Source organism: Cimex lectularius, unplaced genomic scaffold (assembly GCF_000648675.2).
Source record: "Cimex lectularius strain Harlan isolate CLEC.00 unplaced genomic scaffold, Clec_2.1 scaffold211, whole genome shotgun sequence".
NCBI classification, from domain to species: domain Eukaryota; kingdom Metazoa; phylum Arthropoda; class Insecta; order Hemiptera; family Cimicidae; genus Cimex; species Cimex lectularius.
The window spans coordinates 57,028-75,079 of NW_019392909.1; the positions used below are offsets into that span (position 1 = coordinate 57,028).

At 35.3% G+C, this 18,052-nt stretch overlaps 1 protein-coding gene across 1 annotated transcript in view; it reads left to right on the forward strand.

The window, feature by feature from the left end:
- The window catches only part of LOC106665047 (neutral ceramidase), a 58,813-nt gene extending 41,317 nt beyond the window's left edge, over positions 1-17,496 (forward strand). The window contains exons 9-14 of the mRNA XM_024229265.1: positions 1,297-1,521; positions 1,582-1,677; positions 1,736-1,903; positions 1,969-2,084; positions 17,096-17,264; positions 17,332-17,496. Of these exons, the coding sequence (XP_024085033.1) occupies positions 1,297-1,521; positions 1,582-1,677; positions 1,736-1,903; positions 1,969-2,084; positions 17,096-17,264; positions 17,332-17,343 (786 nt within the window). The 3' untranslated portion in view covers positions 17,344-17,496. The remainder of the gene's footprint in view (positions 1-1,296; positions 1,522-1,581; positions 1,678-1,735; positions 1,904-1,968; positions 2,085-17,095; positions 17,265-17,331) is intronic.
- Positions 17,497-18,052: the final 556 nt, after the last annotated feature.

An 18,052-nucleotide genomic window follows, 5' to 3' on the forward strand; every position in this document is an offset into this window, starting at 1 on the left:
CACTACCCCAAAATCATTATTTTTTTGACAAACCGTAAAACACAAGTTTGTTGAATTTTGGCACTGTAAAATGAATTTGATGTAGGGATTAGGCTTTGCCTCCATATCAGTTATGGTTTTATGATCCTCAATGAAAGCAAAACGTATTTATTTCTAAAATAAAATTTATAAATATTGTCTGTTTTGTGTGTTGGGCTTTTAGCAAATACTATAGATTCATTCTTTTTACAATTTCATTCCCTAATTTCGTGGTCCGCTTGACCAATAATACATTACAATTAATTAAGGTTTTTAGTTGGGATGAAAGCCAGTCTTTAGCCATTAACTTTTTTTCATCTCAACTAAAAACCTTAATTAATTGTAAAGCTTTTTAAAATTATTTATTTTTTAGCTTTTCTCAATAAAATCACGAACATTATCCGCGCACGTATTTCTATTAAAGAAATAGGCGTTAGAATATTTTTTAAAAAAATTCTTTTTGATAAAAATTTTATTTTGGGCTATTTTGATAATAGTGCGGAATCATTGAAATTTTTTAACACTCATATTTATTTTTTGAAAACCCTACGACAAAATTTATGTTTCGATCTGTGTTTGTCTCCTTGCTAAATGTATTTTTATTTTTATGTTTTCATTACAACTAAAGAAAAAAAAAACACATTTACGCAAATTATGCGGTTCTAAAATTGAAACCAGACTGAAGAGGGGAAGCTGGTGCTTCCAAAATCGATATCGATATAATAAAAGAATATTTTGAAATAGTTGTAAGTTCCTGAAAAAAACACCTAAAAATATCATAAAACAAGCGAACAACGAAGAAGAAAGAAGAGAAGAATACAAAAAACACGTATATTATTTATTCATCATTAGAATCGGTGATATAAAACAAAACATATAAACAAATCATTGTTGATTTCAATCGTTGTTAAAAGATAGTTTAGTGAAAAGAAGGTAAAAAAGAAGGTGGTAATGGAAAAAAAACACAAAAAAAAACAACGAAGAAACACTAACCCCCGCATTTAAATTTTATAGCGTGTCGGCCGACCTTTGCCGTTCGCCGACCCCCCCCCCCAAAAAAAAAAAAAAAAATTGTTAGGTTGTTGAATCTGGATAAATTCGAGATGTGTATTTTTTAAGTGTCAAAAGTGTATATTTTTTATTCCTTATTAAAATTTGTAATTAAGAATTGTATGTAAATGATGCTTAAAACGGATCGTAATTGTGTTCTTTTTCCAAAACACAGGTTCCTAACATTTTTCGATCTCACATCAATTGACTTTTAACTTTTTTTTTCAGATGAACTTTCCGTTTGAATGGCAGCCTTCAGTTGTTTCGACCCAATTGGCCAAAATCGGTGGTATGGCCATTGCTTGTGTACCCGGCGAGTTCACGACGATGTCCGGCAGAAGGCTGAGGGAGAAAATCGCCAAAGAATTGGGCCTGTTCGGGCCGGAACGTGTGATAGTCGCAGGCCTCTGCAATACCTACAGCGACTACATCACCACTCCTGAAGAATACCAGGTACAATTGTAAAACAAAAACAAAAATTATATTTTACTGCGATTATGTTCGGTCTCGTAGGTTCAGAGATATGAAGGAGCGTCGACGATTTTCGGCCCCCACACGCTGACCATCTACCTCGAACAGTATAGAAAACTCGCGACGCACCTGAAAAACGTAAACGTCGATATAAAAATTAATTAGATATTGTAAAAAAAATATTTTTCATTTACAGGGCGTTATTCCAGAACCGGGGCCGGAAATTCCAGCATCGTTTTCCGATCTGATATCCCTTCTTCCGCCCGTGATTTTCGACTCCGCTGGATGGGGCAAGAATTTCGGTGACGTTAAAGTCGAACCGGAGCAGGTGGTTCAAATCGGAAGCACTGTCTCTGCTGTTTTTGTAAGCATTCAGCTACGGTCAGAAGTAAAATAGACAAATTTCTTTTTCTATTTTTTATTATTCAGGTCTCTGGGCACCCCAGGAATGGCTATCACCAAGAAGGTTCATATTTATTTATTGAAAGACATGGAGATGACGGGAAATGGGAAGTGGAGGCGACTGATGCCAATTGGGAAACCAAGTAAGAAAACTTTACTATGCATGTTAAATAACTTCTCTCTAAAAAAAAAATGATTGAATACATAAAAATACTTTTGGTGTTATGACCATGTTTTGACAATCGTATGCCTTTGTTACTAAACAATTTATGATCTGGCACTTTTTGTTTCAAAAATTACCTATAAACTATGTAAAAAAAAAACTTTGCTATGGGAAATATGTTGCGGTCGCTGCCTTTATGGTCAATTCAATTTTTGAAATGAAAAATTTCTGATAATAAATGGCTGCATGACTGTCATAAATTCGCGGCACATCGCCAACACAATAACAGTGGGTTTTTGCTGCCTTTTGCTGTCTGGCTATTTTTGATCTATGGACAAACAGTGTTGGTTTATTGAAAAATAACCAGCACTTTATTTATTATGAATTTTGACAAATTAAAAAAATCGTACATAATATCATCATACTAAAAAATTAGAATGAAAATGAAAACGCAAAACATTAATAAATTTAAAAATAGCACAGTACCAACAGTAAAAATCTAAACCAAAAATTTTACTTTGGTTATACAGACCTAATTGTTTATTTATTTTTTTAACTTTTGTATTAAATCTTAAATTAATTTTGTCTCTCATAGGACTTTGGGCTGAGTTTATTTTTTATTTTACGGCCAATATTAATAAACAGCTTCGTAGTGCGATCTCTGTACTTTTATTGTCGAAGTACTTTCAATGGTAAATAAAAATAATCATCAGTTGAGTTGTACGTTTGCCAAACTATCAACCGAAATTTTGACCACATCCATGATCCTCATCAAGATGGAGGATTTTGGTAGTCGATCTTCTCTTTTTGTCGATATTATCGCGGTATGATCAATTTTTTGACATTTTGTTGCAAGAAAAATGCGCTCAGTATACGTTTATGCTGAAATAGCAGTCTTGCCATCTATTGTACATCAACAACAAAGAGATACCGGTTTCCACTCAAGTCAAATACCTGGGACTATATCTCGACAGCAGACTGACGACCCCCACACAGGACTTAAAAAACAACTTAATATAAGACTTGGACTACTACTAAGACCCAAATTGACTTTGACAATTAAGACAAAGCACTGTACAAGACTTTACTAAGACCAATATGGACATACGGAGTGGAGCTGTGGGGTACTGCCAAGCCTTCCAATATCCAGCGCATCCAGTCCTTCCAATCAAAAGTCCTTAGACAAATTTTCAAAGCACCTTATTATGTCACTAAACTCACTATCCACAAAGACCTCAACATTCCTTTTCCCGACGAACTAATCCGGTCCTTTCCGTTCCCGAGAACTCATTGTCAACAAGACAAGAGGATCTTTAGCGTCCGCACCTAGCCTATTCGGCCTTATCGGACGTTTTGATTCTCAAGATGAGAGCTGACGCACCTCCGCATACGGCGGAATGGTGTTACCGTCGCAGCATTGGTGTAGAGGCGCCCCAGCCCCTAAGGGCCGAGACAACCTCGCTCTCCGCTTGTCCACTCCGAATGGTCGGGCCCGCATTGTGCATCGGGTCGTATGCCGCACGCAAAGGGCTAACAGGCCGAGATACATCAGCCTCTTCTCCCCGCGTACTCCCTAGATAGAGGAGGCCACTCTATCTCCCTGAGTATAGGGGCTCCCCTAGCGTAGAAACTTCCGGGAACGCCCCGGCAGGGGTTTAGTTTAAAGTGGAATTGCTAACCACACCCTAGATGAGCACCGCCTAGGTAAAGTCTCTTAACGAGCTCAGCCTACACCTGCCATGCTCAGCCTAGGTGGTCCGATCCTTCGCTTCCCCAACGGTACCACGCCGGTCATACGCACAACAATGCAAAGCATACTCGAGTCAGAGATACCGATTCACTACCCGTTTCCGTTCGCTTACTCACGCATTCGAGGGACTATTCAGCACGATCATCGCGTCCTCGACGCTTACACGCTGTCATCCGGTCGCAACGTCTCCCATGAGGCCGGGGGTAAATACGCTGGCCATACGCAAGCTTCACGAAGGTCACAGATAGAAGACAGCCTCTGTCTAAGTTCCCGCCAGGGGCGTCACTACGCGCCACCACGAATCCATTCCCAATGTAACTAGGGCTGAATTTGGACTGTTTAGTTACCCCGTGGTTCAGACGGCCATACACCCTCCCCCGTCTATGCAGACAGGATCTAGTGCACTGGCCCTCGTGTGAGTGCGAAGGCCCGCTGCCCATGCCGACCCTAGGCCGGCACGAGTACAGCTTGTGCTTTAGAGAGGTTGCCACGCCCTCTGGGCTGCAGCTTTATTTTGTGCCCGGATACCCCCCTTGCAACCAAGGGTTGGGAGGGGTCACAGGATAGAATGAAGGAACTCGGATTGAGAAAAAGGGCCGTGGATGAGAACACGAAGTGTGCCGTTTCGGGGTCTCGAATCTCAAACCACACTACACCACCCATCGTCGTCGCAGTTCCACACATAATGGGCCACGACTCCCAGTGTGGGTGAGACGAGATGGCCTTTCAAGAGCCGGATTGGGATCCTCAATCGCAAATATCCACTCTTCACAATCAGTGCGCTCGTGGTGGGCGACCGGTTCCTCAGGCTTTCGCAGTTTCCCTTCAGGTTCCCTGCTACTCCCCGAAGGCCGAGTGTGTTGTGTGTTGTGCTGTGTGTCAATCATGTGTAGTATCTATGTTTATTTGTATAGTATACTATCATGTATAGGTAACAAATAAATTTAAAAAAAATCGTTGCAGGAATTCGTTACACAATTATTCAATAATATTTTTATTTGTTTCGCCTATGTTCATACGCGTTGAATTTACATATAAATATGATTAAAAAGGTGATTAAAAAAAGTAAATCCGTAATAATTTTTCAAGAGTTGAAAATAAATTGTCTTCTTATTTTTAATAAATTATTTTTATTCTCCATCTAGTAGACTGCTTAATACCCTGACGGTTTCACTATTTAGAATTTTTACGGATGATACATTTAGTAACAATTTTGAACTGATTTTTCGTTTCCATATGAATGAAGCTTATTTACCTCTCTTAGGACCATTGTTCTGAATAGTTGGTAGTCTGAAGGTGCAAGGTCTGCACTATACAACCTACGATCTGAACTCTATTCCTTCTATTTCGGACAATTCTATTCGATAGCTGAACTACGCTGACGGCATTTCTTTCTTCTTTTTTTTTGTAAGAACAATCTGCGCGAGGCGATGAAACATTACACAGAGTTAATTTAACAAAAAAGTCGATTTGTGAAGATATTCAGCGATAGCACTCCTAAATCATTGATTCATTTAGGTCAGTCTTTTATTACGGATATGATTGTATCTTAATAAAAATAAGGTTGAGTTGTATTAAACGTAATAAAAGGAATAAAATCACAATCAAGTCTAATGAATGCAAACAAACAAATCTATTTACTGAATAGAACCCCACAAACATATAAGTAAAACTTTGATAAGCAAAAAATACAATATTTATAAGACAATAATCTCACCATCCCTACGCTATGGAACACTGGCAACTCTGAGCAAATCTACCGTATGCCCAGCTGGTGCAAAGCCATCTTAATGTCCAGTGTCAACTTAATCTTAATCAATATTAATAAATCGTAACACTTTGTAGACGACGAGAAGGACTGTTGGTGACAGGTCGAGAGAAAAGATGTTGTACGTGGGGATTACAATGGAATTGGACGTGTGGAATTTTGTTGTTGTTGCTGGATCTTCCAACCTCTTAGAAAAATTAGACAAAATTAAAAGGAACATCTAGGTGGTTATGAATAGTGCGGTTAGAAACATAGAACGTTGATGACGAATCTATGGATTCGGCGGAGATACCAGGTTGGTGTGTCACGAATTTGGACCAAACGTTTGTTGGTGATTCTACACTCCAAAATATCGGACACGTATACTCCATTTCTTCTGTATAGGCCCCGGTTTTGAAAAAAATTGAAAGTTGAAATTGTCCTTTTTTAATATTTTCATTTCGCCTTCCTACTTGCTCAAATCAACTATGTGAATATATCATTTTGTATGTAGATTGCACTAAAAATATAGGGAAGCTATCAAAGTTTATCAATAAGCAACTAATTTCTAAAAACGAGGTCATAATTTTTTCCACGAACTAATACGAAATTTCATTTTAGTACCTCTAAAGACTCCTAAATATAAATTGTTGTTTGAATTTAAATTGATAGATTCGAGTCAATGTAACATATTACTAAATCCATTATATTTACATGTATGATTGACCAAATTACTTCTTTCAAATAAATAATCTTTTTATGTAAGGTCTTGGTTGAAATTTCAATTCGAATCCCGCTCGTGACACTAGCTTTTTAATTTCAGCCAAAGCCTTCATAAAAAGATTAATTAATTGAATGAAGTAATTTGATCAATCAGACTACTAAATATAATGATTATATTTAATGTGCTATGCGTAAATATATAATGGTCATAATAAATGTTTAAGAAAAATTCCACATTCTGACCCCAGTACGGTCTGACAAGGACGACTAATTGTTAAACATTCCATTAAAATTTACAAGACGAAAAGATTTATAATAACTTCGATAAATAGTAGTATGAAGAAAATTGCTATTTTCATGTATACAGAGCGTATCTTTGTCCGAAATAATTCGTTTGTTAAATTCCTTCCTATGCGAAACCTATTCACGCATCTTTTTATGTAAGGTCTTGGTTGAAATTTCAATTCGAATCCAGATCGTGACACTAACTTTGTCATTCCAACCAAAACCTTACATAAAAAGATTAATTAATTGTAACATATTATGTTCGACAGCCCGGAGTAAGAAGTTGCGAGAACATTCACGTTTGAACGAATCTTCAGTTGCAAAGAGGTAGAGAACTTCAATTTTAATAGTCTTATAAGTTCAGAAATAGTGTTTAGAATATTGTTAGAATTTTTAAATGAAAACATAATGAAAGCCTAAATACCAAATAACTGCTATCAAGATATGAGGATCCGGGTCGTTCTGGGGGTGCCGGGTGATCTCCGGGGTAGGGTGCTCCATATGCAAAGGGAGAATGGTCCCCGGGAAGCGGAGAGGATGTGAACTTTTCTTTTCCCATGTAAGGTTTTTATCCACATCCTCCTAATGCTACCGAAATTAGGTGTATATCCGATTGAGAAGCGGGTGTATGGGGTAGTGTGCCGTTTGGAGGTGGGTCGATCGGCGCCGATCCTTGTGGTGGCGAGGGTTCTCACCAACAAAATAAGCCTGTAAGTAAAAAATTACTATTTTTTGACCCTTAATATTCTTCAGATTTGTCGTTATCGGTATATCTGGTTGAAACGGCTAGAATTTAAAAACGGCTGATTTTAACGTCAGACTATTTGAAAGAAGAGGAACGTAGTTTTTTAACGAAGTATGTTCCATGTCTAATATTTTGGAGTGTAGAATCACTATAAAAATTTGGTCCAAATCCGTGACACACCAACCCGTCGCCCCCTTGTAAGTGTTGAGGTTATTTGAGTATTTTTTGTAGAGAAAGGGTTTAGATTTGTTATCTAGTAGTCTTTTAAGTAATAGGTTTCTTCGGTTCATTTCTGTCTATTTAAATCCTGTTTGAGGATTTCATATTAGTTGCTTGACTAGATATGGATGATGTTTTCTGTTTGAAAGGGAGTGTAGTCATATTAGATCGAAGGTAGAGCGATATGTCGCAGGATGAAAAGGGGGTATGCTAATCAATAGCATAAATTTTAGATAGTCTAGATATAAATTCTAGATAGTTATAGATGATATAATAAAAAACAAATAAGGCTATTAAATGGTTATTCGTGAGAAAACGTTTGAATAAGTTAAAAGTAATATTCATGGTATCATTTTTACTTTTTATTTTTTGATTCTGTGGATTTTTTGTATTACAAATACGACATTTAAACAGTTAGGGACAATAGTACAATTGTTTCCAGATTTAACTTTATCCCATAATCCTCTTTCCCGTTATCAGAGTCCATTTTTGGTCCAAACTGACAGCCATCAGACTATAAAACAAAGGAAATCAGGAAACTAAACACGACACACAAAGGGAATAAACTTGCTCGACCCCCTCAATGAAATTTTCAAACCAAACCATTCTTAAATAAGATGAAAAATTTATGTAATTCATATCCAGGATTATCGCCTCAAAGCGTCAAAAAAATCATAAAGGTTTGTTTTGCTTCACCTTTAACCTTTCGGCCAATGAACCATTGTGTAAGGCTTTGCAAAATTAAATGGTGAACTTGGTAAAATACACTCGCTAAAATCATATTAAGTTAACGCAAAAACTTCACTTTTCATTAAAATTAAAACATAGTCCAGTCTTTTACCATCATATTTTCAAAAGGAATGCTTTATTACAATATAATTCTTTAAATACATAGAACCTTTATCACAGTGGAAAAAAAACACTGAAAAGTACATTCTTTCAAACAGTTTCATAAAAACATCTCATCTACTCGCTCATATGAATGATTACGAAAGAATAAAAGGCACATAAATGAGTACCAATTAAAATAATTCATAAAAGTATCTTTTGTAAAATTAAAATATACCGCAATTAGTTTTTCAATTCTTACTTTTTAACAATAAAATTAACTTTTGAAGATTTGTTCCTATAAATTTATTGTAAAGACAAATAGATAAAAATTATCAATAATTGTGTTGTTTCACGAATCTGTAAATTGATAAGTTACTTACATATGTATTTGGGTTTTTGAGAATATAAATGTACACGTGTTAAACATATGCTAATACCTGCTATTACGTACAATTTCATGATGAGACTTGTAGCTTATTATTACAATTATAATATATATACAGGNTATATATATATATAAATCTGCAGTGTATATTGAGAATAGAAATGGGCCAAGTATGCATCCTTGAGGAACACCCTCCCTAATGCGTATATAGGTGAGAATTCAGTTTCCTGACATACTCGGCAAAGTTCGTCAGATAAGATCTCAGTATGGGAAAGTACTTATGAGGGGGGATGTTCTTCAGTGTACAAAGCAAGCCCGAATGCCAGATTCGACGAAGACCTGATCTAAATCAAGAAATACACCAAATTGATGCTGTTTTTGTTCAAGGGAAGACCGTTGTCAGAAACACGATGCATCTGTTTTGTTGTTTTGTTGTCGAGTCAAATGAGCAGAATCCAAATGGATGATCGGGGATAATATTGTAATATTCAATGATAAGCAATAATCGTCGAAGAAAAATTCTAGTATTTCTTCTAAGATTCTAGTATTTTCTAGAATTTTTAGATTAATCCCAGTCCCTCTTTTTTTCACACGGTCAGTTTTTCCATTTAGATTTGCATTTTCGATATAATTAAATAACAGGGTATACCGCTAGAAAGCTTGTTTAACGACGAAGTTGTTATAAAATTTGGCAAGCGAGAATTTTCCCAACGATGTTGCAAATTTAGATTTTTATTATAAATTTAGCAGTTTTTGAAAGATTTAGTTTTTTTATAACAAAAATTAAATTGAAAGTTCTAGACGGGTGCCTCTTTAAGGAAAATTAACGCTACTCTCAATCCATACATGTTTAGCAGTCATAATTGACCAAATTAATTTTTTCAATTAATTATTCTTTTTATGTAAAGTCTTGGTTCAGATGAAACCCATTAGGTCTAGGGTGGTTGAAGCTCTATTGAAAGAGACTTAAGAAAGGGGTAGTTGATACCAAAAGTAGTTTAGAATAAAGTGCTACGCGTATTACATGGAAGCAGATAAAATAACTTGGAGGCATTGCTTGCCAAATCAGATCGATCTCGGGCGGAAGCCTGTCGAAAATTTCGTGGAATTTACGACGATAATGTATTAACTAAACGTGAATGTCAACGGAGTCAGGAAGAGATGAATCAAAGAACAGCCTCGCCCAACGAGCTTAAAAGCGACGACTTATTAGCGGAATTGGAGGTGAGGAAAATTAACTGTAGCAGAGCATGAGAGAGATTTCAGGTACATCGCACAACCATAAGGAAGAAGTATTCGAACTGTTGTAAAACTTGATTCTTGGGTTTTCCAGGAATTTACCCTCAGGAACAAGGAAGACGCACGGCTTGTTGTGTTTCACACCTGAATAGAAATAAATACGAAGGATTTATTTCTTATTTGGTCACTGGGATGAGAAGTCAAGGGCAGGATTGCTACCCTCGTTAGGTCCTATTATATGTTTGATGGGTTATTCGAGGAATAATTTATTGGGAACTGTTGATACGCAACCAAACCATTACGGCACATGTATACAGTGCCCAGCTAGAACGTCTTGGGTCAGCGTTGAAGGAAGTTAAGCCCTGGCAGATGCAACGTCATGGTTCGCCAGGCCTTACGCAGTGCACTCACTAATAGTAAAATCGCCGAGGAAGGACCTTGGCTCTTCCGATTTTTACTTTTTCCACTCCTAAGACAAAAGTAGGGAATTTTTGAACGAAACAGATCTGAAAATCGGAGTTAAGATTTCTTCTCCTCTTAGCCATCAGACTTTTACAAAAAGGAGATATTTTGAACGTTGGCAGTATGTTATAGGAAAAAAAAGAAATTATTTACGTTTTGGATTTAAAATAAAATAATTTACATTTTGAATTAAGGGGTTGCATGACGATAAGATTAATACAAATCATTGGACCGAAATGAATGTTATCTGCTTAAAAAGTCCTTTTAAGTTCCTTGTGTTTCACACATAAGAAAGTAGTTTCGACCAACTTAACCAAATCAAATAAATTAATGAATTACAAGTTTTATAATATAAATATATCAGAAATAGGTAAAAAAAAGCTCCTATCAATTTATCACTCATATGCAATTCAACAGAAATTTCTGAAAAAAACTATTGTTTACTAGTTTTAAATACTTTTCTTTTCAGTTAAAACTTAATGTAATTACCGAAGGGAACATAAAAAATAATAAAATCAAACCATACGAATATAACTAAAGTAATGTCCTTGAGATTTTTTTAAAACTTTTATACAAAAATAGGCATAGGTAAAAACTTCGATAATTTCCATGTATGGGAGGGAATGATATTAACTGCTTTCTTATGTTTAATTATTAATGATTCACTTACTACAATTAATTGATCAAGTGGATTGATGAACCCGACATTTAATACGGTGGCTCGAATGTACCCACTATAATCGAAAATTTATTATTGAGTTTTATTATTTATTAGAATATATTATATTGAGATATTATGCCTTAAAAATACACTATAGTAAAAAGATTTAAGTTCATCCTTTATTAATTTGCATCTGAGGTTTTCTCGATTGTCGTGTACAAAATTAATAAATTATTCTTTTATAAGATGAACATTTTCATGTTATATAAGAATAATTTATTAAATTTGAGGAAGCCCTATTCTCACATCGTTTTCTAGTTTTAATTAAATGTTATATATGTCTAGCGTTTAAAAATATAATGGTGGTGATATAATCAACGAAATGTCGGTAATCGATAGATTTTCTTTCGATAAATTTCCTTTTACATGTGATTCTTGTGGTTATAGTATTTTAAATAAATGGACCACAATTCATCACTCTGGCATATTTTGGATCCGCAGTAGTAATTTTCATAAATTTGTAGCTTTTCAAATGATTTCGACAGAATACTCTATAGGGTGGTTTACATAAAATTATATGTATTAAAAAATTTATTTAAAAAGTTGTAAAAAAGAAAAGGGGCATCGTCACCAGACTAGCGGGGAACCTTACCCGATGCAACGCTATGCGACGCTACCCGATGCTACCCACTGTCCTGATTTTCGTCGGGTAGCATCGAGTACAGTCGAAGACAAAAGAACCGGGCACTCATATTTTTTTTCAAACTACATGTATTACTGTCGTTATATTAATTACAACATACTTATTTTAATATAAACCAAATTAACTGAGATAAAAAATTCATTAGTTTTTATTTAAAAAAATTAATTTTAATGGTTTGGTAGAAAATTGATACCAATTTTTGATGTAATGATTTTAACTAACAATTTGTTACATGGTTTTGCTCATAAAATTTAACTAACAATTTATCACCACGAACAGGACTCTTATATTTTTGTGGTTTATTTCAACCAATGTATGTGTAATTTTGACGTTATATTAATTAAAACTTTCTTATTTTAATGTCAACCAAATCAAACGACATCAAAAATTCATGAGTTTTTATAAAAATTATTTAATTATGATGGTTAGGAAGAAAATTTATCAAAACACCGGAATAACTTTATTTAAAACAATTAAGTTTAACAAACAAATTATTATGGTTGCGCTCATAAAATTTAACTAACAATTTATTACATGGCTTTGCTCAAAATAATGCATTAAATACAAAAGAGGCGTTTCGATTGTGATACTGATTTGTGTACGCTGTGTGACTGTACGTGGCGTGCGCTTGACGTCGCATAGATGTGCATACCCTACCAAAACGAGACAAGGCGTCGGGTAGAATCGGGTAGCGTCACATAGCGTTGCATGGGGTAAGTGTGTTCCCCGCTTAAGGATAGACCATGCGATGTTGACACGAACATTTACGTTTGGGCCAAAGCTTGTATTTATCCAGCGAATAGAGAAAGGTTGCTCGATTTGTCAGTATCGGTCTCGATTGAAGGAATTTATGATTATTGTGCTTTATCATGGCAGGGAGTATTTGTTTCCTCTATTCCGATTTTTGGAGAAGACAAGAATGTTTTACTGTATATAGTACTTCTAAGATACGATAACTATCTCCTCTTTGAGTATACTTAGACTGGATGTATGTATATGCGTGAATGTGTGATGCGATAGGGGCCGATGGCGGAAAGATGATATCCAATGACCCTCAATTAAATACTAATAACATGTGTAGAGGGTGAGAGGAATATCAAGTATTCCACCACCCTAACTGAGCGAATGATATGTAAATAGTAAAGAATGTATTTAAGAATGAGTGAAAGAGCCGTTGAGGGCTGGAATGACTTAGATGTTGATAGCCCCTGGAGTTCAACCTCGGTGCCTGGAAGGATAAATACGAGGCTTGAGCTCAGACCCTCGGATTATAAAATAGCTGGATTGCCGGCGAGCTGCAAAAAGTGATCACCTCTTTACACGTGAACTGTATGTTTGTACGTGCTTGCTGTTTGCTCTTTATATAAATCAGTATTACAAAAATACTGAAAAAAGAGACCCACAATTTAGCATATATAACATCTGATATGGAAATTTTATATCTGAAAATAATTTTAGTTCTAATTGGACAAACTAACCAATGCTATGGAATTTTAGCATTGGTTAAAGTGATCTTTGTTGAAACTCATCTCATACATTTACCCTAATGAACGTTGATGCAAGAACATTTTAATATTTTTTTATTTGCTAAATAAAGCCTTTTTATTTTCTCCATTTCGTCGATGAGATGAAATACGTATCCCAAAATTTTAATTATAGTTTTTTTAGAGATTGAAAGACTAACTTTTTTTATAAGATAAATCCTTTATCCCCTTTATAAAGCGTACTGAAAAATATTTCATACCCAAATCATCCATAAAAATGTCGTTGCGTTCAACAAAGAGGAAAAAAGAAATTAAGACTCTCTCGTTGGACATTATCATTTAGGAAACGGAATTCTGGCTCTTTGAGATGCAAATTTGTTTAAATAATAATTTGAATATTGATTTCCTTAATGCTAAATGCAGCTGTGATGTTCCAATCAGTGATGTGTACCGGATCGTTTGACTAGAAGACTAGTTGACATTTCGAAGCTGATTTCGCATCCGACAAGCACTTTGGGGTATTTCGCTGAAAACAAACACTTCCTTTAGGCTTGAGAATCCAAGTACGGGAGGAATTTGCGATTTAACTGATGACCGAACATCGTGCTCGTTTACGAACTGATTGCCTAGTCAGTTTTACTGTTGTTTAATGTCTTGTTTAAATAATTTAACAATTTTTTCTACTTTGGCGACTGGTTCCCTGTGCAACTATTATTTAGGAACTTAGGAATTTCGGCTTGGTTACAACGTAATAATTAATTCCATTATATTTCGTGGACCGATTGGCCAAATAACTTCTTTCAATTAATTAATCTTTCTGTAAGGTATTGGTTGAAATGAAAAACCTAGTGTTACGAGCGGGATTCGAACCCACGACCTTCGGCTAAATACGCTGCTGCTCTACCACTTGAGCTATTGTTACTTCGATCCACTCGGACACCAACCTCCCATCTCAATTAGAGTCATAATTAATGTAATATCACTTTTGTGTTTTATCAATTTGATAAGATCATAATATATTGCAATTTATAAATAAATATCTATCAGGTATTAAATTTCTTCTTTCCTAACCAAGCTACATCCAACATCCAAGAACAACTTGAGCTTAACGTAGACTGGTGCAAAAGTGGTGGACAACAGTGCTCATACAACGAACTTACAGTGAACATATCCGACATACAGCGCATCCAATCCTTCCAATCAAAAGTCTTCAGACAAATTGACAAAGTTCCATATTACGTCACTAACCTCACTATCCACAACGAAGACCTCAACATTCCTTTTGTCCAACCAACTGATCTGTTCCCGATTCCAAAAGTTTCACACCAACCACTCCCCTATTTGGCTCGAGTTTTAAATAATAATTGATTCCGTTCTGTCCCATTGATTTTTGTGTTCCGAATTTGTATACAAAGTTAAGTATATTTGTTTTCATAGTGATATCTCCCTCCATCACCTATTTAGGAATGGACTGGCTAATTTATAAAACTTTAATTTACTGTATACTATAAGTATCAAATTTTAAGTATTCGAATGAAAGCAGTTCACCCTGTATTTTGTTTTGATAAAGGGGTCAGCTGGCTAAAAAGTTTAGGAAATCCTGAATTAAGTAATCTATAAGATAAAATAATGCTTACTAGTTAGTAACTTAAACACAGACAATAAGTAAAAGTCTAATCCAAGAGAAAAAAATAAATACATTTTTTTAATAATAAACAAAATTATTTACATTTCTTCTTACTTTCTCGTCGTAAGTAATTAACTTAAATTTTATTTTTGAATCGCAACGTTCGCATTGTTTTCACGCAATGGTAATTCCAAAATTGACCAAATTCCCGATGACTTGAACCTGCCTTTGTTGATTGGCCGAGAGAATGTGACTGACCGAGAAGAAGGTCGTCCACTTTATTTCGCGTATGAAATTACCCAAGCGTCAAAAACGTTTTGAAAATTATTTATGAGAAATTGGACGAACCGGATTTGATTACAACGCAGCCGAATAAATTAACCCAAATTGACTTATGAATACGGTGGTTAGTATAAATATTGATTATAATGAAAAAAGTTAATTAGGAAATTTCAAAGAATAGTGTACAAATTTCAACTACCTTAGTCATAAAAATTATAATAGACGGTACAGACGGACAGTATATCAAATTGGTTGAATTTAAAATATGCATTCAAAATCCAATTGCACCATTGTTTTCAGCGTAAAACATCCTTTAAAATGGTGTGTCCGGATGTATACAGTCGTATTTGAAATTTTAAAGTGAACAGGGCCTGAGGTACCCTGTATAATTTTCCCCCAAAAAAGAAAACACTAAAAATAATACTTTTTTATACACTTTTTTCCTATCTCTCGGTCCTCGATTTATTGCAAGTGGCGACTTCAATGCGAAATATCCCCAACTAGGCGCCTAATCCTCGTGGTTGGGCGTGGACCGTGCCCCAAGTAACTACGATCCTCTTTCCAAAACAACCTACTTATTGGCCCACTCACAAACGTCCTGATATCCTCGACTACTTTGTATATTCCCATAATTTGTCCACTACATCCAGGAATTATGAACCTTCATAATCCAGAAAGTGACCACTCCCCTGTGCTCCTGGTTCTTCAAACCTCTCAATTTTCTGTTCATCCTAAGCCTAGACTGATAACAGGACTCGTCGACAGAGATCGTTTCAGATATTCCTTGACCAATCCCTAGAGGTCAACGTATCAATCAATACTCCTGTACAGATAGACGGCGCAGTAATCATACTGACAACCTCTACACAAAACAAACCCAACGCAAAAATACCGACAGTACCCACCATCTTCCACTATACACAAGGACATTAATTACAGAAAAACGGCGTGCTCGTACCGCTTAGCAATGCTCGAGGTACCTGTCGGAATCGACTCAATAGACAACTTAAGGCGTAACTACAAACCTCAAAAACAAATAACATGATAATTTCACCGCCCAGTTAACCCCGATAATAATTCTCTATGGATGACCACAAAACGTATTCTTTCATATAAGACTCTCTACGAAGGGGATGGAAAGAGTGAACGGAAGCCAAATTGGTAGGAAGGAACGATTTTATGAGTACCTAGGATGTGTACTTTGAGCGCTTTAAAGGAAGGAGGCTGATGGATCTGTGTATGGCCTTTTGTGGGAGGTTTCGAAGTATGGTGGAGTTGATTAGATTATGTCCCGGAGATTTTCTGCTCGGTTATTTGTGAATGTGATATTTTACTTCAGAAGGATGAAAAGGTTTGAGTGGGAGGTGATAAAGGAAGTGGTACACTAATGTTATGCATTATATGTGTGCGTGAAAGACAACATATATGTCATGATGAGGAGTAAAGGTGGATTCTAAATGGGATACAAATAAGTTTAACGTACCTTAGTCAATTTTGTATTGGTTCAAATATAGAAGTTATATCGGGTTTTCCTAATTAATTTATCTAAAAAAATTGAAGTTCAGAAAATGTAAAGATTAGCTGGGGTAGAGGCAAGAATTTTGTTCAAGATTTTATATTTATAATAACACAGGCAGGCGGTTGAATAACCATTCTCTTAGAAGCTAAAGTTTTTGTTTGATATTTGTACTTGAATTTTTGTTTGTTTATTTAATTTATAAATAAATAAAGCTTTTTATCTATCTAATTTGTAATAAATTTATAACTTTGATGTGCTTTTTTAATTATCATTGAAGTTACACATAAAGATCTGAGCGTGGGGTTGATATTTACAAAATGTTAAATTAGGTTTATCTGGAGGCGTCTTAATGGACTTTTGGGGACGAGCGAAGCCGAGGTGAGGTGGACGATTCCCGAACGAACCCCTACGGGGACTTACCGCATCAGGCATTTCGGCCACTTCAAGTACGTCTACGGCCGTATCGATCCTTACACAGGAGTAACTTCCACGTTTCAGGTAACGGAAATTTTACTAAATAACTCAAATAGCTTACCGATGAAATACAATGTTCTAAATGTTCCAGGTCGTGAATTAAATCCGGCTAACAAACCGCAGTTGTGGAAATTAGTGGTTGTTTTTTTTAAATGTGTTAAACTAATATAACGTTGATATAAGTGAAGCCTTATTTTTATAATTAATTTTGAACAAAATTATATACATTTATGTTAATAAAACAAATAGTTTTGTACATTTCATGAACCTTTGTCCCCTTTGCCGACGGTTTTTTCCCTTATAACATTGATCTTTTTATAAAAGCCTGTAGAATAATGATATAACTTGGCCGTTTCTCAAATTATTTTGATTTTGCCGATTCTAGCTCTCTAGCGAGGCACCGACAGAAAACCCTGCATGGAAGATGAAAAAACCGACACTCGTTGGATTACCAAAACGGCGAGGAAAACCAGATAAAAATAATCGAATTTTTTTTATAACAGTCTGATCGAATTTTTTCTGGTCGTTTCGTTGGTGACAGAATCAGTGTAAATTATTCTGTAAAAACTGACTACACAAGTTATTTGTTTTAGATATTCTATTAGGCCAAAAAGCAAGAAACCCCATTTTTATATCTAATCTTCCTTAATTTTCATTGTACTCAATCGATAACACTGCGAAATAATTTCTAGATACATAAATGTTCATCTTTTTCCAAACATAATCGCTCAATGAAAAGTTTATATAAAATGTCACTGTATTCTGTACGAGTTGAAGAACAACTGGTTGCATATTTGATGAACATTGGTTAT